Source organism: Canis lupus, chromosome 29, assembly GCF_011100685.1.
Source record: "Canis lupus familiaris isolate Mischka breed German Shepherd chromosome 29, alternate assembly UU_Cfam_GSD_1.0, whole genome shotgun sequence".
Lineage (NCBI taxonomy): Eukaryota > Metazoa > Chordata > Mammalia > Carnivora > Canidae > Canis > Canis lupus.
In genome coordinates this window covers 26,963,341-26,983,927 of record NC_049250.1, presented here as the reverse complement: position 1 = coordinate 26,983,927, position 20,587 = coordinate 26,963,341, and the positions used below count along the sequence as shown (strand labels likewise).

The following is a 20,587-nucleotide window of genomic DNA, read 5'->3' as shown; positions in this document are numbered from 1 at the left end:
CTCATGAATAAAGAAATAAAACCTTTAAAAAAAAAAGATTGACTTTTTCTACTAAGCCATCATTGAAAGCACCGGTAAATGCTGTTCAGTGAATAAATGGGTCAATATGAACTTGAGGAGCACTAATTGCTGAAAATTGGGGTGAAGAGGACACAACAGCTGCAGTAGAAAATAAACTCCTTTGTCAAAACCTAAAAGGTGGACCTTTAAAATAATATTTATGTAGAATAGTAAAAATGTCCCTTTTTTCATTCTAGTATTTATTATATTATATTCCCCTTAAAACTCATTACAAGTTATATGTTGTACAACTTCTTGTTTACTCTTTCCAAAGTGTACCTTTTGGACACCTGTAGGAAGACAAAAAGTGAAGTTTGGATCTATGCAGTCTATACCAATCTAATTACAAAGTCAGGATCTAGTAAATAAATAGCAATTGACTATTGGCTCAGAATCTTCAGGATGCAGGAACAGTAGTACATGAGAAAGGCAGAGCTATGTAATAGAAGTGGTTTCATTCAAAGAACTAACATAATTACATGGTATCAAAAGATTATGGCCATTTCTGATCAAATCCTGGTGAGGCAGTAAACTTAGGTTAGAATCCAGACCTAGCACCTACTATCTGGGTTCTTTTAAGAGATTAATTTGTATGACTCTTTTCATCTTTACAGATAACTATAAGGCAACAAAGTGCTAGGCACATGACAGGTACTTGAACATAACTATCATCATCACCATTATTAATCTCCTAAGTGAATTCTGCTGGTATGCATATAGACACTTAGTGGCAGAGCTGTGAATCAATTCCATGTCTCAATTTGTTCCTCTTACCTTGTCAAGTATCTGTGATATATGAAGATGAGATGTAGGATTCATACTTATTCTCATACCTGCTATTAAAGCTACTTTCTCTATTTGTCAAAATATGCGGCACAAATAGCACATCATTTATTGGGGAGTACTATTGATTTGTATACGACACATAGTGATACAATAGATGATAATGTTCTTGGGAACTTTGACATATGTCACAATATTAGCTCCTTGGGTTCCAAAGAGTATTGTTTGTAGTCCTAATCAGAAAAGATATACATGTGAAATGTCTTACACTCATCAAGTACAGTTAAACTTTATTTGGGAAATTAAAAAGAAATACATTGTCAGCGTAACTCAAGAGTTTGCAGAGAGATGTAAACGACATTTTGGTAGACTTATGAAGAAATAAGTCTCTCTAATAACCACATTTTAATGTCTCTGGGAATAGCTGGCTTTCCATCAGTGCATTATTACTGCCCCAATGATACCATTTATGATTTCATTCCTTCTGATTAGACAATTGCCCCTGTCTAGGAAGGCTTATCAAAAACAGATATAAATCATTAGTTAACAGGATGTTAACTAATGAATAAATTTATTTAATGGGTTTTTCTAACACGTCAAGAAGCAGGACAGCTGTGTTGTAGAAAATATGGGTCTCTGGGTACTCCAGAAACAAAGAATATACTGAAAAGATAAAGTGTCAAAATGTAAATGTCACCTCTGGCACCTTTGCCAAATGTCGCCTTTGGCAGTTCTGGGAAGGGTAAACCCTTTCAGGTCCATCATTAAAAAAGAAAGAATATAATCATAGTACAGTACCATGGAAATAAATGTGCAATGCTGCTTCTAGGAAGAGGCTTGGACAATCATCAAGATTTACACAAATATACATGCCATAAATGATAAAATTTCAAAAATTGGTAACTTTCTTTTATCTGTAATTTACCTGTTTACCTGTAGATGCCTTTTCTTGTAGAAATGTTCTACATAAACCAAAATTGAATAAACTGATTTATGCCCTAGAGTGTTTTTCAGAGGCAGAGAGACTCTGCTTTCCTCACACCTGTATGGTGCTTTTCAGAAGAGTAATTTTTAAATAAAAAGGTGGAAGAAATCTAAACTCTAAAATGCCGTCCTACTTTGGTTGTTCCATAATGCTGGATTTTAGGGTTCTTTCCACACTATCCTAAAGCTGAGATCCATTTAAAAATATTGTTAGGAATAAATCATCAGGCCAATGGAAACAACACGAAGTATATAATATGACTTACAAAATTCAGCTTATTCTTACTCACTGTTCAATTTAGTTTCTTTTAGGTATATCTTTGGAATTCCTCCCCTGATCCTTGTTCTGTTGCCAGTAGCATCTTCTGATTGTGATATTGAAGGCAAAGACGGCAGAGAGTATCAGCACGTTCTAATGATCAGCATCAATGACTTGGTATGTGCTTGTTTGTTTTCCTCACATTCTAACAGTTTCATATTCAAATATCCATCTATATTCCTTGAAAGAAAGTGAAATAACTAAGGAGCAAAATTTAATGACCTACTAACTACAGATTTTTATAGCCGGCATCATTTATATCCTTTTAAAGTCATTCTTTAGTCTTCAGATTCCCACAACTATCCATTTCAGCTTAGTTCCCTTAACTACCACATTTCTTGAAAGCATAATTTAGCATAACTACCTGCATTTCCTCACTTCCTGCTGACAGTCCCTGTAGAGAGGGAAAATAGCAGAATACACATTAAGAAAAACTATCATGAAAAGAGATGTGTTGTTATTTCATCTGAATGCTTGTATATGTATATATATTATATAGGAATTTTATACACATGTATGTATGTAATTTGCTGTAAATTATTTTTTTAATTTACTGTGGGCATTTTTTACAATATATTTGTATTTTAGAGCAGTCTTAAGTTCACAGAAATATTAAGCAGAAAATAGAGAATTATTGTATAGCCACTCTTCCTCTGTACAATTTCCCGTTATTAACATCTTGCATTTGTGTGGTACATTTATTAAACTGATGAACCAATATTGATACAATATTATTAATTAAGATCCATAGTTGACGTCAGGGTTCACCTTTTGTGTTATGTAGTTCTATGGATTTTAACAAATGCAGTGTTATGTATCCACCGTTACAGTGTCATACAGAATAGTTTCACTGCCCTTAAAAATCCTTTGTGGTCCGCTTATTTAAACCAATCTGTTTATGGACTCTATAGTTTTTACTTTCTAGAATGTCATATAGTTGGAATCATGCAGGATGTAGCTTTTTTAGACTGGATTCTTTCACTTGGCAATGTATATTTAAGGTTCTTCCATGATTTTTTTAATAGCTTAAAAATGGGCTTAATAGCTCATTTCTTTTATTGCTGAATAAGATTCCACTGAATGGATGGAAAACAGTTTTTTTTTTTCCATTCACTGATTGAAGGACATGTCTTGGTTTTTTCTCATTTTTGGCAATTATGAATAAAGCTTCTATAAGCTTTCATGTGCAGGATTCTGTATGGATATACATTTTCAACTCATTTGGATAAATATCTAGGAAAGTGATTGCAGGATCATATGGTAAGACTATGTTCAGTTTTATATAAAACTGTCAAAGTGTCTTCCAAAATGACCATACCATTTTGCATTTTCACCAGTAGTGGATGAGACACCCCCCACCCCAATGCCTCGCATTCTCACCAGTATTTGGTGTTGTCTGTATTTTGAATTTTAGCCATTCTAATAGGTGTGTCGTGGCATCTTATTGTTTTAATCAACAATTCCCTAGTGTCTTCGGAAGTTGGACATCTTTTCGTATACTTTATTGCCATCTGTATGTCTTGATCAGTGAGGTATCTGAATTCATGTTTAAGCTGACATCTTAACTATTAAGTCTTCTTATAGTGAAATATCTTTTTCATTTGTTTAGATCTTTCGTTGGCTTCTTTCATCTGTTTTATATTTTTCCTTATATAGAGCCTGTTTACAGTATCTTTAAAAAAAGATTTTATTTATTCATGAGAGACACAGAGAAAGAGGCAGAGATATAGGGAGAGGGAGAAGCAGGCTCTGTGGGGAGCCTGATTTGGGACTCGATCCCACGACCCAGGAGATCACAACCTGAGCCAAAGGCAGATGCTCAACCACTGAGCCACCCAGGTATCCCATGTTTACATTTTACATTCATTTTCTTAAATCTGTACCTAGGGTGCTAACGTAGTGTTTTGAATTTCAATTCCAGTTGTTCATTGCAGATACAAAGGAAAGCAATTGACTTTTGTTTTGTATATTAACCTTGTATCCTGAAACTTTACTATAATTACTTATTAGTTCCAAGAGGTGTTGTTGTTGACCATTTGGGATTTTCTACACAATTATGTCACTAACAAAAATAATATTTTTAGCATTTAAGAATTGAACCAACATAATGGGATGTGTTGATTTAAATATTTAAAAGATAATTCTTGAAGGCCCAAGTGGCAAAGGAAAACCCTCTCAAATGTTCATAAGATGAAGGAAATGATCTAATCTGTCCCCTTCTGCCATTCCACTATCATCTTTTCCACATACTTATACTGAAGTGACATGACTCTTTGGGAAATTCACTGTTCTACCTCTTGAAAAGATGTGGGAAATTCAAGATAATACAGCACAGGGACCATAGAGGTCCCTGATTTTGCCCATTGACAAGGAGAGAAGTGTACATTAAATGATAATTATCTGGTTTTGCATTTCATGAAGTTTTGACCTTTGACATTTTCTGCATTAATTAATGCTACTAAGTTAATGTTTTTGAGTCAAGATAATGCTTTTATTTAATTTTATTATCTGTGTAAGGAATCAACTAGAATTAATCCTATTATATTTATAAATGTGTGTAAAACTGCAAAAAAAAATGCTATTGGCAATCCAAAAGGAGAGTTTTGTCTACCAGATTCATAGCACATTTTTTATGGAAATGTAGAGTAGTTTATCTCATTAAAATGCATAGCAACAACAAGAACAACAGCAGCAACAATGATACTGCTTTGACAAAGCAAAAGAGGGGCACTTGAGTGGCACAGTTGGTTGAGTGGCCGACTCTTGGTTTCGGCTCAGGTCCTGATCTCAGGGTTGTGAGAACAAGCCCAGAGCCTGCTCAACTCTCTCTCCTTCTCCATCTGTCTCCATTTCCACTCTCATTCCTTCTGTCTCTGTCAAATACATACATACATACATACATACATACATAATCTTTAAAAAAAAAACAAAGCAAAACATGGCTATTCTTCTTAAGAGACTAATTCACAAGACATCGAAGAGTATGGGAGGAAGAGTATATGAACTAATCCAAGTGAAAAGTGTCATGATAATCTCAAGAAAGTTGAGAGGATAAGTAAGGAGGAACGAGAAGAAGTCACAAAGAATTATTCATATCAAAATGACTAGTAGAGAAAATTTCATTCACTTATTCATTTCGCATGTACTAGATGCTTTACAGACATTACTGTGTTTGAGTCTCAGGGAGACAATCGGAATGCTAATATCTATGAAGTGCTTGCTTTGTTTTAGGTGCTAGCCAAATAGACTTTCACAATATGCCTACAAGAGAGGTACTCTTATTACTTTTATTTCAGAGGAAGAATCTGAGGCTTGTGGCCGGCCAGTTTATAAGTGGCGGAACCTGGATATGAGCCTCTGCTGTTAACCAGCACACTCTCCTGACTCTTGATAGCAATATCTGTGTTAGTTTATGCATGAAGCAAACATCTGTTCGGAGCCTGTTATCACAGAAAACCCTTTTGTGTGGTGAAGTGGTGGGGCTTCAGGGTAGATATGACAGACTAGGTATTGACACTTCTTTAAAGAATCTTTTATTTAGTGATGGTTAAGTTTTGGTGTGAAGTATGTAAGTTGCAGCATGAAAAGGAGTAGCTGCCTTACTGTCATCTGAAACAGACTGGATGCAGACTAGATTTGGGAACAGAAAGATATAAGCTGTGTTCTAGGAGAAGCTGAACAGATTGGCTTGGCGGTAGGAGGGAGACCATGTTGCAGGATAGTACTCTGATCTCCAGGCTTTTGACAGTATACTCTTCAGTAAAAATTTTGTGAGCCTGCACTTCCAATATACATGAAGCATTTATTTACATATTAGAGTATTTAATAATATTTTTGCATACATTAAAAAGATATATATAAAACAAGAGAATTCACAAAAGATCAGATAAACACTACGTGTAGGTAGAATTCTAAAGTTTTCCTCTCATACTTGGCAGTGGATTGTCCATTGTGACTCCATTTTCAAGACCAGTGATAGAATGGAAGACATAAGTGGATCTATACTTTATAGCAAGATTGAGAGTGGTCTTGATGCAATGATATTTAGATTTTATTCTCAGCAAAACCAAATCCATAGTAATTTGATCATAAAGGTACCATTTAATTAAAATATTAATTTTTGAGTATTTATTATGTGCAATGTAGGCCACTAAAAAATTAATAGTCAATCTTCTATACTCTATAAGGGTGCTGGATACACATGCCTCTATAATACAAAGTGACAATAGCAGTGCATTACAAAAAGTTTCACATAGGGAAGGCTGGGTGCCTCAGTGGTTGAGTGTCTGCGTCCTGCCCAGGGTGTGATCCTGGAGACCCGGGATCAAGTCCTGCATCGGGCTCTCTGCATGGAGCCTACCTCTCTCTCTCTGCCTGTGTCTCTGCCTCTCTTTGTATGAGTCTCTCATAAATAAATAAAATCTTAAAAAAAAGTTTCACATACATTATCTTTTTTGAGCTTCACAATACCCCTATGAGATGATGATGATAATAATAACTAGGACAAAATCAAGGTGTACAATGGGCCAATGCTTTTGTGAACACATTCCATGTATTAACTTATGTAATTCCTACAACAACTCTATGAAATGAGGAAACTGAGACCACCTAGCTGGCAAGTGGTAATACTGGAAATCAAATTCTAGAATATATGCTCATTATTATGAGGAAAAACAGGGTAAAGCACTGCTAATTTTTTTCACTATTTCAGGTCCCTTGCCATTTCATATGAATTTTAGAATCAGCTTCCAGTTCTTAGGAAGAAGTCAGTTGGGATTCTAATAGGAAATTTGTTGCACCTGTAGATATAAATGGAGGGGTATTATCTTTTCAACAATGCATAACAATGCTTCTGATCCATGAACACATGAACATGGGATTTTTTACATTTATTCAGATCTTTTTAAATTTCTTCTAACAAATATTTTGTGTTTTTCAGACTATAAACTTTGAATTTTTTTGGTTAAATGTATTCCTAAGTATCTTATGTGTCTTCGATGCTGTTGTAAATTGGATTGTTTTCTTAATTTTATTTTTAAATTGTCTGTGATTCTTAACCCTGTACTCCTTCTACTTACCTAGGTTTATGTCTTATTTCACCATATTAGTCCATAAGTATCTTAAGGACAGTTTATGCTTGATTTATCTTTGTATCCCACAGAATGTTCAACAGAGCATATATATAGTAGTTTTTCATAACAATATGAATTATAATAATATTTGATAAATAATACATGAATTTAAGATCAACACCATAAGTTCATGAGAACCCAGAACTTGTTTCAAATAGGCTAGAAGTTTCTTTTCTTGAACATCTGTTTCTTTGGAAATTTGTTATGAATCAAATGTCAGGAACCTTTCTGATATTCAATATGAACTAGTTTGGGATATTATATAATGGTTTTTTTCCATAAAAAATTATTTTGCCTAAATGTGACTTATATGGTTGAATTACATAACTCTTAGTCACCAGAACAGAGGCTGGGTAAAAATATAAAGGCTGCAAGAGATGGCCAAATACTTTCTAGGAATGACTCAGTCTAGTTATAACTTTATTATAAGTTATTAAATTATAAAATCCAATGATGAGTAGGTTATAATTAGCTTTTACAGTTTTCAATGTCCTTAACTCTGTCTGCATCTCTATTCAAGCGGCCTTCACAGATTCAACTTTTGTCTTTGCATTGATGGCCTTCAGGTTTACACGCCTTTCATAAACTTAAGCACCATTTAATTTAGATAGCAATAAGGAATCTTTACCCAGATGTACTGTACTGGCACATCATACATAATAGAGAACTAATTATCATCACTTTTCATCTGTTCTTGCATCCATATTCTCTGTCTTAGGTAACAACATTTTCATTTGCCCAGTCTCTCAATGCTGAAAGCTTGGAATCATTCTTGGCACCGTTGTTCCTTCATCTCATCCATTACCAAATCCTAAAGATCAGTATCCTTGCTTAACACCTTCCAAGTCATTCACTCTATTGACTTCCACTACTATAGTTTCAGTTCAGGTAGTCATCAGACATCACTGAATCACTTTCATAGCCTCCATGGTGTTCCTGGCGGATCTCACTATGTGCATCTGTCCTCTTGCTGGCATTTGAGTTATTGTCCCAAAATTCAAATCTACTACACTTTCTCTCCTTTTCAAAAACTCTTTAACACTTTAAAATATCTCTTACCTAATACCTATCAACTTCGATCTTGCGTTTCATTGGTTTGCTGACAAATGATCAAATTCTTGTGAAACATTATTTATATATATATAAATGTCTAAATATGTTTAGCTGTAATTAATAAAAGAAAGATTTAAATTGGCCAATACAAATATTGAATTAGTTCTTCTTATATCAAGTTATGCTAGAAGATAAAACAGGAGTCCTGGGTATAGAATTTAGCGGTATGACTGAATCAGTTGCAATTTAACAAGGGAAGGTATCTTTTGACAGGCAAGTCTTTTTGTTCTATTAATGACTTTATTTTAGTTATAAAAATGAAATTAAAGTACACTACTTAAACGATAGAGACGTGCTGAGTCGATAAAAAACAAAAAGAAGAGCCAACTATATGTTGCCTACAAGAAACTCACTTTAAGTATAAAGATATCTGTAGATTAAAAGTAAAAAAGATGAAAAAAACTTAAAAAGATGGGATGATGAGGCATGTTAACGCTAATCAAAAGAAAGCTGGAGTAGCTATATTTACTTTAGACAAAAAACACAGTAAGGAAGACTATCAGAGATAAGTAGTAAGTGCAGTAAGGGCATTAAATATTAATAAAGAGGTAAATTATTTAGGAAAACCTACAATCTTTAATGTATATCCCTAACCACAGCATCAAACTTTGTCAAGCAAAAGGTGGTAAACTGCAAGAAGAAATAGATAAATCTATTATAATTATAGACTTCAACATCCTTCTGTCAGTAATTGACAGATTCAGCAGACAAAATCAGTAAGCATATAGTTGAACTAAAAGCACTATAAAACTGGACCTAATTGACATTTATAAAATACATCATCCAACAACAGCATAATACACATTTTTTGCAAGTTCACATGGAATATTCACCAAGTTTCAAACATATTCTGGGTCATTGCACACATTTTAACGAACCTTTAGCAAATAGAAGTCATGTGAAGTCCTCAAACTAAAACATAATTAAACTGGAAATCAATAATAGAAAAATAGGTGGGATATTTGGAGATTAAACAGCATATTAGATAACATACAGATCAAAGAAAATCTCTCAGGAAAATTTAAAAATATTTTGAACTAAATGAAATACACATTAATAAAATTTGTTGGACACAGTGAAAGCAGAGCTTAGGGCATTGAATGCATATATTAGAAAAGAAGAAAAATGTAAGTCAATCATTTAAGCTTCCACATTAGGAAAATAGAAAAGAGAGAACAAATTAAAACTAAATTAATAAGAAGAAAAGAAATGATGAGAATTAGAAGAGCAACTGAAAACAAGAAATTAGTAGAAAAAAAAATCAGTGAAACCAAAATCTGGTTCTTTAAAAAAATTAATAAAATTGGTAAAATTTTCTCTAGCTAGCCTAACCAAGAAAACAAGAATTATGCAAATTTCTAATATTAGAAATAAAATAAATGTCACCACTACTAAACCCATGGATATTAGAAGGATAATAAAGGAATATTATTGTGATTTATGTGTCAGCATGGCCAGGTTATGGTACGTGGTTATTTGGTCAAAAAGCAGTGTAGATGTTGCTGTAGAGGTATTTTTTATATGTTAACATTTAAATCAATAGACTATGAGGAAAACAGGTTACCCTTCATTATGTGGGCGATCTCACTTGTTATGGACTGAATGTCCAAATATTTATACATTTAAGCCTTTAACCTCCAATATGATGGTCTTAGGAGGTGGGACTTTGGAAGGTAATTAGGCTTAGATGAGGTCATGAGGGTGGAACCCCTATGATAGTATTAGTGCCTTTGAATCAGAAAAGACATCAGAACTTTCTCCATCATATGAGGACACAGTGAGAAGATGGCTCTGCAAGCCAGGAGGAGTGTTCTCACCAGGAACCAAATAGACTGGTACCTTGATTTTGGACTCTCCAGCCTCTGGAACTGTGAGAAATAAACATCTGTTGTTTAAGCCACCCAGTCTGTGGTATTTTGTTTATTATTTTATAATAAAATATGTACAATATCTCTATGAGAAAATCATATAACCCTAATGAAAGTAGTCAAAGAAGAACCAGATAACTGGAGATAGTTTGTGTTCATGGATAGGAAGTCTTAATAGCATTAAGATTATCAGTTCTTCAAACTTGATCAAAGCAGTTTCAGTCAAAATCCAGGAACTTACTCTGTGGATATCAACAACCAGATGCTAAATTAACATGGAATGTCAAAAGACCCAGAAAAGCCAACATAGTGTTGAAAAAGAAAACAGAGTGCTGACATTATCTAAACTCAAGACTTATCATAAGGCTAAAGCAATCAGAGTAGTGTGATATTGGTGAAATAATAGACATTTCAACAGAACAGAATAGGAAGCCCAAAAGAAACCAGCATTTATATAGTGAACTGATCTTTGACAGAAAGATCAAAGCCAATTCAATTGGAGATAGTCTTTTCAAAAAATAGTGCTGGAACACTCGAATATCCACATACAAATGACATTACAGCTTTCACCAAAATTGACTCAAAATGGATCATAGATCTAAATGTAAAACACAGAAACTATAAAACTCACAGAAAATAAAATAGGAACAAAATCTAGGTAACCTTGAAAGTGGTGATAACTTTTTAGATACAACACTCAACAGTACACTCCTTGAAATAAAAAATAAGATTGAACTACATTAAAAAGTAAACCTCTGCTCTGAGAGGAGTGTCTGGGTGGTTCAGTCAATTAAGCATCCTACTCTTGGTTTCAGCTCAGGTCATGATCTCAAATTCTGGGGACTGAGCCCCATGTCAGGCTCCACCCTCAAAGTCTGCTTGAGATTCTCTCTCTCTCCCTCTCCTTTTGCCCCTCTTAACACCCCCCAAAATAAATAAATAAATCTTTAAAAAAAAACAAAACTCTGCTCTGAGAAAGACACTGTTAATAAAAAAACAGGCCACAGCCTGGGAGAAAATATTTGCAAAACACATATCTGATAAAGACATCTGAATATCTGTATTCAAAAAAAAAAAACAACATTTAAACTCAACAACAATAGAAACAATCTAATAAAAAAATGGTCAAAATACCTGAATAGACACTTCACCAAATAAGACATATACATAGGAAATAAACATATGAGAAGATGCTCAAGATCATATGTCATTAGGGAATTGTAAATTAAAAGTGAGGTAGCACCACACATCTGATGAATGTCTAAAATCTATCATAATTAAAAATGACTAAAACAAGTCACACATCAAACGCTGACAGGCATGCAGAGGAAGTGCTCTCCTTCATTGCTAATGGGAATGCAAAATGGTACAGCCATTTTGGGAGGCAGTTTGGCAGTTTCTTAGAGAGTTAAACATAATCACCATGTAATCATGATTCTAGGTACTTATCCAAGTGAGTTGAAAACTAGTGTCCACACTAAAACTGTCATGCTAATGTTTATAAAGGTGTTATTTATTCATATTGGCCCCAAATGGAAGCAAATACATTCTTCAGCAGGTAAAGGGATAAACAAAATGTGGCATATCCATTCAGTGGGATATAATCAGTGATAAAAAGAAATGAGCTGTCAAGCCACAAAAGGACATGAAGGTGCCTTAAGTGCATATTGTGTGAAAGAATTCAGTCTTCAAAAAAATAAATAAATAAATAAATAAATAATTCAGTTTTAAAGGTCTGCATATCATATGATTCCAACTCTACGACATTCTAGAAATGGAAAACTATAGAGAAAAAAGATCAGTGGTTATCAGATATTGGGGAGGGAGGAAGGTAGGAATGAATTAGTGGTGCACAGAGTAATTTTAGAGCAGTGAAACTATCCTATATGACACTGTAATGGTGGATACATGACATAGATTTGTCAAAACCCATAGGACTTTATAGCACAAAGAGAACCCTAATGTAGAACTATGAACTTAAGTTGATGTTAATGTAATGATATTGAGTCATGGACTATAACAAAGATACCACACTAATGCAAGATATTAATAAAGGGGAAATAATGGATTGAGGGAGGGGATATATTTGAACTGTGTCCTTTTTTCAAGGTTTTCTGTAAGCCTAAAACTGTTTTTAAAAATAAAGTGTATGAAAACAAAGTAAAATCCATTCATTCATTCATTAAAAAAATAAAAGAAGACTAGCAGCACTTATTTTATGGCTACATAAATTCTTTAAATCCAAAATCCCTTGGTATGTACAATTAATTGCTAGGGAGGAAATAATTACATTTCTATAGATAGTTTCCTGGTCAGTATAAGATTAAGAACCCAGCCTCTTATTTTCTGAGGCTCCATGATATTAGATTCTTTATGAAAGACTGAATTGTTCCTGTCTGATACCTACTGATTCATTATGAGAGAAAAGAATTTTGACTGGTTACCTAGATTCAACACCAAAAAGATACTTGTTGTTCAAGATATTTGGGGGCGAAAGTTTACTCTGGAAAAAAGTGTAAGGATTGAGACCACTTGTGGATTTGAGTACCCTGCCATTGTGGATGTCTCTGGAGACAATGCTAGGCATACAGGTATGAATTCAATGATTATAAATTTGGGACCTTGGGCCTGTGTTTGAGCTTATACACATATCTGAACCAGCAAGAACATGACTATGTTGCACTGGTTTTCTGTGTCAATATTTGCAACAGAAATTAAAGACAAAGAAAAAGCATAAGCAGAAAGCTGTGGATGGATCACATAGTCCTATTTTGTCTACATGGCATATGGAAGAAAACTTAGTCTGTTTGCACTGAATAAACTCTGTAAATTCTTGGTTAATTCAGAAAAGTGAAAAGAGATTTATATGAATCTAACAAGTGGGAATAGAGCGAATTTAATTAGAAAATTTGTAAAGATGTGACATTGTGAGTACTCTCAATCTGCTGAAACATGTTATCATACCTGTTTTCACAACCACTATGATCTCAGTACAACAAAGAAATGACATTATAAATGTTCTAACCTTCGTAGTGAGCTTTAACATACTGTTTTCGATGATCACACAATAGAGTCTAAAGGTATATGTATTATTGGTATTCATGATTTTAAATGTACTGCTGGGTGAGAGGACAGATTGAAGCACATTGAAAGGAGCTAAAGTTGGGAACCTAAAACCATACAAAAGTATAAAATAGAGAATCAAACTAATGAAAAGACATTTCTTTATACAAAAAAAAAAAGTCATTGAAAACGGACAGCCCCCAAATGTGAAAGATCTTTCAGGAACCCACATGACTAACAGCATGTCCTACATCAACACCCTTCTAAAAATAATAATATAGGTGGTATAGTGGTTAGAATGGTGGCACCCCAATTGCTCTGTGCACCTGGGACTTGTGAATGTGAGCTTATTTGGAAAAAGTGTGTTTGCAGATATAATTAAGAATCTCAAGATGACATCAACCTGGATTAGGTGGGTCCTAAATCCAATGAAAAGGGACATTAGCCATGAAGAGCAGGAGAAAAGACACAGAGGAAAAGCCATGTGAAGACAGAGACAGAGATTTGAGTTATGCAGTTATAAGCTAAGGAATGCCAAAGATTGCTGGTAGCCTCCAAAAGCTAGGAAAGAAGCACGGAATTCTGCCAACACCTTGATTTTGGATCTAGGCCTCCAGAGAATAAATTTTTGTTGTTTCAAGCCACTCAGTTTGTGGACATTTGTTATGGCAGCTATATAAAACTCATTTAAAGATGGTGGCAAAAGTGGTCAAAATTTTGAAAAAAAATCTCACTAATACTCCATTTTGGAGAAAGACAGTGGAAATGTCTGCTGGGAAAAGGCAAGTGAAGTGGACAGATCACTCCCTGAATATTTTAGTCTCTATGAAAGGTGTAATACTCCATTCTTAATTGGAAGGGAATCTTGATGGCCAGGTGAGCACACTCTTTCCAAGAAAGGCAGCTCACCAAAACCCACAATGGACTTGAAAATAATTATTATGGAATAGACAAGGCCACAGTAGTGGCCTCACCAGAAGTGCTGGGAAGAGACAATGTTCTCTGATAGGTGAGAAGGGACATATGGGGTCAAATAAATAACAGCATAGAGTGGTTCCGTGTAAAATTAAGATGAAAACATGACAACCATACAGAAACACCCCAGAGAATAATGAGCCAATTTATGGACTACTGTTCCTACAAAAGAAAACCCATCATCAAGTGGAACAGCAAAATAACCTATGATAGAGGAAGATTTCCCCCAAAATGGTTTAAAAAATAGAATTAACAAAATAAAGGGGGCATATCATGGGAGCCACAGGGTGGTACAGTCGTTTAAGCATCCAGCTCTTGGTTTCATCTCAGGTCATGATCTCAGGGTCATGAGACTGGTCATGTGTTGGGCTCTGCGCTTAGCGCCAAAGTCAGCTTAAGACTCTCCCTCTGCCCCTCTATCCACTCAGTATTAACTGCCTTTCCATTTACTCGTTTCTAGTGCAAGAACTACATTTTAGCAATCTTCAAGTTTTACATTGTATTTTTACGTGTTCAAAAAATTATTAAATGACAATATCACTAGTCACACACTCCTAAACTTTCAGAGGACATCAGCTGCCATATGTAAACCCTGAAGGCTGAAATAACCCATCTTTCTCTGTGCTTCCCATTTCCAATTTATTTTACATGAGCTATATGAATTGAATTTCTAAAGCCCAGATCTTGTTCTGCCATTCTGAAGTTTAAAAGTCTTCAATGGCTCCCTATCACCTAGTCCTAGAAAATCAAGTCAACATTCTTCAGATTGGCATGGAAGGCTTTCCAAGATCTGATCACAGCCTAACTTCCAAACTTGCTACACTCAAATCTCCACCTAAGCTCAATTCACAAAGGGCTTTTAATGCAATTCCCAAGCTCACAATATTGAATTAGTTGCTTTCTCCGAACATTTTTAACTGTAATTATCAGCATTATCCCCCTGTGTTGTAATTTTTGAAGAATCTTTCCTTCAAAACTGTGAACTCCACGGGATTGGAACCTAGTCTGGAAGACTGGTCTTTTTTTACTCATGTTCAATACCTAACAGCTTATGTATAACCACTTTATGGTTAAATGTATTTTATAAATACATTTTATAAATGCATACAATATTTCATTGAAAACCTTGGACTCCAAGCTTGATTGAAGCTTGATTCTGTTCCTTTTCATTTGCCTCTTTAAGACCTACCATTTTTCAAAGCCCTATTAAAGTTGTAATTTTGGGGGCACCTGGGCAGCTCAGTCAGTTAAGCGTCTGCCTTTGGCTCAGGTCATGATCCTGGGGTCCTGGAATCGAGCACCACATTGGACTCCCTGCTCAGCATGGAGCCTGCTTCTCCCTCTCCTGCTCCCCCTGCTTGTGCTTGCTCTCTCTCTCTCTCTCTGTCAAATAAGTAAATAAAATCTTTTTTAAAAAATTGTAACTTTCCCTTCAGTCACTGGAGTTCTTAGAGAGTATATGATCCATCTTTGAGTTGGCAGATTATAATAGTCAGAGCTTAGTAAATGTTTGAGCTCTTAAGGAACAGAAGTTGGCGATTTTACACAGATCTGGAGAACTGATTGCAAACCTGCCAATGCATGCATATTGATCATTTTAGGAGTTTTAATCACTCACCAATCTCAAGGTTAATAGGCAGTAATGATTATGTACTATCTTACACATATGATAGTCAGCAATTAAAAATGTACCAAATATGAATTTGTCTGTGTGCATACATAACTCTACTTTCTAACTGCCTTACTACTTGCCTGAACTTTATATATCACTTTCAACTTTAGGCCTCATAGAGTTTTATCAATAAGAGAATATGAGGGGCCAAGTACTAAATTGACTATATTAGATTTCAGTGGGCTGAAGAAAAGGTAGACTCTCTGGCTCCAGCCATATCACTGCAAATAGCAAGATTTCATTCTTTTTATGGCTGGGTAATATTTCATTGTAAATATATACCCATCTTGTTAATCTATTCATCAGTCAGTGGACATTTGGGCTCTTCCATAACTTGGCTATTGTTGATAATGCTGTCATAAGCATCATGATGCATGTATCCCTTTGAATTAGTATTTTTGTATATGAGTAAAAACCTAGTAGTACAATGGCTGGATCATAGGGAGTTCTATTTTTTTAAAGATAGATTTATGTATGTATGTATGTATGTATGTATGTATGTATGTATGTATGTATGTATTAGAGAGAGTAGGGGAAGGGGAAAAGGGAGAGGAAGAGAATCTCAAGTAGACTACATGCTAAGCATGAGGACTGATGAGGGGCTCAACCTCATGACCTTGAGATCATGATCTGAGCTGAAATCAAGAGTTAACATTTAAATGACTGAGCCACCCAGGCACCCCAAGGCAGTTGTAGTTTTAACTTTTTTGATGAACCCCCATAATGATTTCCAGAGTGGCTGAACCAGTTAGAATTCCCACCAAAAGTGCAAGAGGGTTCCCCCTTTTCTGCATCCTTGCCAACACCTATTGTTTCCTGTGTTGTTAATTTCAGCAATTCTGACAGGTATAAGGTGATATCCCATTGTAGTTTTGATTTGTATTTCCCTGATGATGAGTTATGTTGAGCATCTTTTCAGGTGTTTATTAGCCATCTGGATGTCTTCTTTGGAAAAATGTCCATTCATGTTTTCTGCCCATATTTTAACTGAATTATTTATTTTTGAGTGTTGAGTTTTATAAGTTCTTTATATATTTTGGATACTAACCCTTTATCAGATATGTCATTTGCAAATATCTTCTCCCACTCCGTAAGTTGCTTTTTAGTTTTGTTGATTGTTTCCTTCACTGTGCAGGAGCTTTTTATTTTGATGAAGTCCCAGTAGTTTGTTTCCTTTGCCTCCAGAGACATATCTAGTAAGAAGTTGCTATGGCCAATGTCAAAGAGGCTACTGCCTGTGTTCTTTTCTAGGATCTTGATGGTTTCCTATCTCAAATTTAGGTTTTCCAGCCATTTTGAACTTATTTTTGTGTATGTTATAAGAAAGAGTTCCAATTTCATTCTTTTACATGTGGTTGTCTAGTTTTCCGACCACCATTTATTGAAGAGACTGTCTTATTTTCTTGGATATTGGATATTCTTTCCTGCTTTGTCAAAGATTCATTGACTATATAGTTGTGGGTTCATTTCTGGGTTTTCTATTCTATTCTATCTATAGATCACATTGATCTATGTGTCTGTTTTTGTGCCAGTATTATACTGTCTTGATGACTACAGCTTTGTAATATAACTTGAAGTCCAGAATTGTGATGCCTCCAGCTTTGCTTTTCTCTTTCAAGATTGCTTTAGCTATTTGGGGTCTTTTGTGGTTTCATACAAATTTTAGGATTGTTTGTTTTAGCTCTGTGAAAAATGCTAGTGGCATTTTGATAGAGTGGAGTGTTTTTCCATTTCTTTGTGTCATCTTCAATTTTTATCATCAGTGTTCTATAATTTTCAGAATACAGACCTTTTACCTCTTTGGTTATATTTATTCCTAGGTATCATATAGCTTTTGGTGCAATTGGTGCTGCTTCTTTATTGGTGTATAGAAATGCAACAGATTTCTGTCCTTTGATTTTTGTATCCCGTGACTATCCTGAATTCCTGTACCAGTTCTAGCAAGGTTTTGATGGAGTCTTTTGGGTTTCCTACATAGAATATCATGTCATCTGCAAATAGTAAAAGTTCTATTTCTTCCTTGCTGATTTCAATGCCTTTTCTTTTCTTTTCTTTTTTTTTTTTTTGTGGTCTGATTGCTGAAGCTATGTCTTCCAGTACTATATTAAGTAACAATGATAAGAGTAGACATCCCCGTCTTGTTCCTGATCAAAGAGGAAAAGCTCACAGTTCTTCAACATTGAGGATGATATTAGCTGTGGGTTTTTCTTATAAGATGTTGAGGTATATTTTCTCTATCCCTACTTAGTTGAGTTTTTTTTTTTTTTTTCATCAGTGGATGTTGTACTTTGTCAGATGCTTTTTCTGCATCTATTGAGAGGATCATATGGTTCTTAAAGCAAGATTCCATAGGAGTAGTGGAACTGAAATAGCCCCCAACAGTTAGAAAAAGACACTTTTCTAAGTAGGGTCAATGAGATGAATGCTAGCACCACAACATGATTACAAAGTCTGTCCTAGTGAAGGAGGAAGAGCTTTTCAGAGTTCTCTTTTTATAGGTGCCTATTATTGTAAAAACTTGGTTTACTCATATCTGGCCAGAGTTGTGTTAAGTCTGTGGCTTTTGTCTTTGAGGACAGTGGTGTTTCTAATATCCCTATGCTTTAATAGCAATTTTGTGAGCATTACTATATTGGTAATTTTTAAGTTTGTTTTGAATCCAGATCTAGGTCATATTAGATTTGGCAATATAAGCTTAATAAAATCAGTTTTATGCATATAAAGGTAAATCTGGGTCAAGTATCTAATCAAGATATTATAGATGTTGTAGATCATGTAATATGTGAGCCTCAGTTGCTTTCTATTAATAGTGATTATTTATGCAGGTTATTAAATCAATGACCATCATTGGTGTCGAGCACTATGAGGTTAAGAGTGTAGTTTATAAAGATAAAAGACCACAGATAGGGTTTAAACAGTGAGAACTTTAGAATGAACCTATTTATGTCATGGTTCAATAGACCCTATGTGAATATTCAATCTAAATTTGCCAATTGCTAGCTATGTGCCATTGGATAAATTACTTAGCCTTTTTATACCTTAGTTTCCTTATTTCTAAAATGAGGATAGAAATTAGTGCCCACACTTCATTGGGTTATTATTTGGATAAAATGAATTAATATATGTAAGGCTGATGAAATAATCACTGAATTTAGTAAGCATTCAACAAGTGATGGTTCTATAATCTTATTCATGTTAGAAATAATATTTATGTGACAATGGCTTCTAAATTTCTATTTCACACCCTTAAGAAAAGAATCAAATAAAAACCTTTAATATTTTAAATGGCTCTAAATTGCTTGATTTATGAGAGTGAAATTTTATTAAAATTCAAATGTATAAATGATGATTTTGCATTTATAACTTAGAAGTGCATTGTCAATAAAACTTGGTTTTCAAATTTTCATTTATCCATGAATTTTTCTTCAAATAAATCTTACACAGAACTCCAGTGAGGCCTTGAGCGTTAAGTGTTCTGTGTTATCTTATGCCTATTTTCAGTGGCCTCTGAGTCATTTCATAAATCCCAGGATTACAGGGAACAGGGTGTTGGAAAACCACTGCACAGGTTCAGTGTACTCATTTTACAGATGAGGTAAGTCAAGGAGAAGCTACATCATGTCAGCATACTGTTATAGGGAGATTGTTGGTCTGGAAATAAAGATTTATTTAAATTTATATATATTTATATAATTTATAAATTATATATATATATATATATATATATATATATATATAAATTATTATTATCTGACCAAAAGGTCAGAGTCCCAGTTTTGCTAGTTTGGGTTTGGCACTTTGGCTAAGTCAATTAACTGGTATAGGGCCTCACTTTTATAAATCATAAAACTAGTACTTTGGCTTACATAATTTCTGATTTTCATTACTGCTGAGAAATTATTTAATAACAAGAGTGGAATGTTCTGATCCAGCTATCCACACCTCTGTTTCAGTGTTCTTTACATTGCATGTAGGATTTTGGTCTATTTAGAAGAAACAGAGAATGCCTGTCATGTATGAAACTTTTCTATATATCTCATAGTAGCATTCCTACACACCCAGAGTAGCATGTGCGTAACTTTTTGATCTGTGGCACTATACCAACCACAGGTGGATATGCCATCAGGTTTCAATGACTACTCAGTGCCCGTATTTGATATTGAATATTGATATTTAGAGAAATATGCCCATTGCTGAGTCATACCGTTCCTGGAACATAGTTTCTTATCTCCAATCTTAGATAACCATACTTTGATTATCACGAACGAGGAAAATAGCAAGTTATGTACCTAGGGTGTGTTGGTAATGCTGAGAGGCTTCCCATGAATAGAAAATATATATCACCTCCAAAAAAGGCATCCAATACATATATAATTTCACACAAGATAAAGAATGGGTTTAATAACTACGATTTATTCATTATCCTTTTGTAGTATCCTCCTTAGTTCTGCGTTCACAGAACTATAAGTATTTTTAATGAATGTTGCTGATTGTTTGACTTTTCTTACTTTGAGCCTCAGCAAATAAATTTTATAGAGGTATTTTTACTAACAAGTGGAAACACACAAACACAAGTTTTCCTGCATAAAAAGCACTTCGTAGGCACTTTCAAGATTTT

The 20,587-nt window shown here is 34.5% G+C and overlaps 2 protein-coding genes across 2 annotated transcripts in view; one reads left to right on the top strand and one right to left on the bottom strand.

Moving 5' to 3' along the window:
• The window catches only part of ZC2HC1A (zinc finger C2HC-type containing 1A), a 113,666-nt gene that overhangs the window by 11,770 nt on the left and 81,309 nt on the right, over window positions 1-20,587 (bottom strand). Inside the window, exons 12-13 of the transcript XR_005381112.1 lie at window positions 2,511-2,540; window positions 2,118-2,326 (exon numbers count right to left, since the gene is read on the bottom strand). The gene's annotated coding sequence lies outside the window, so the exon portion shown is untranslated. The remainder of the gene's footprint in view (window positions 1-2,117; window positions 2,327-2,510; window positions 2,541-20,587) is intronic.
• IL7 (interleukin 7) overlaps window positions 1-20,587 on the top strand; it is a 44,178-nt gene that overhangs the window by 3,969 nt on the left and 19,622 nt on the right. The window contains exon 2 of the mRNA NM_001048138.1: window positions 2,130-2,263. Coding sequence (NP_001041603.1) covers window positions 2,130-2,263 — 134 coding nt within the window. The remainder of the gene's footprint in view (window positions 1-2,129; window positions 2,264-20,587) is intronic.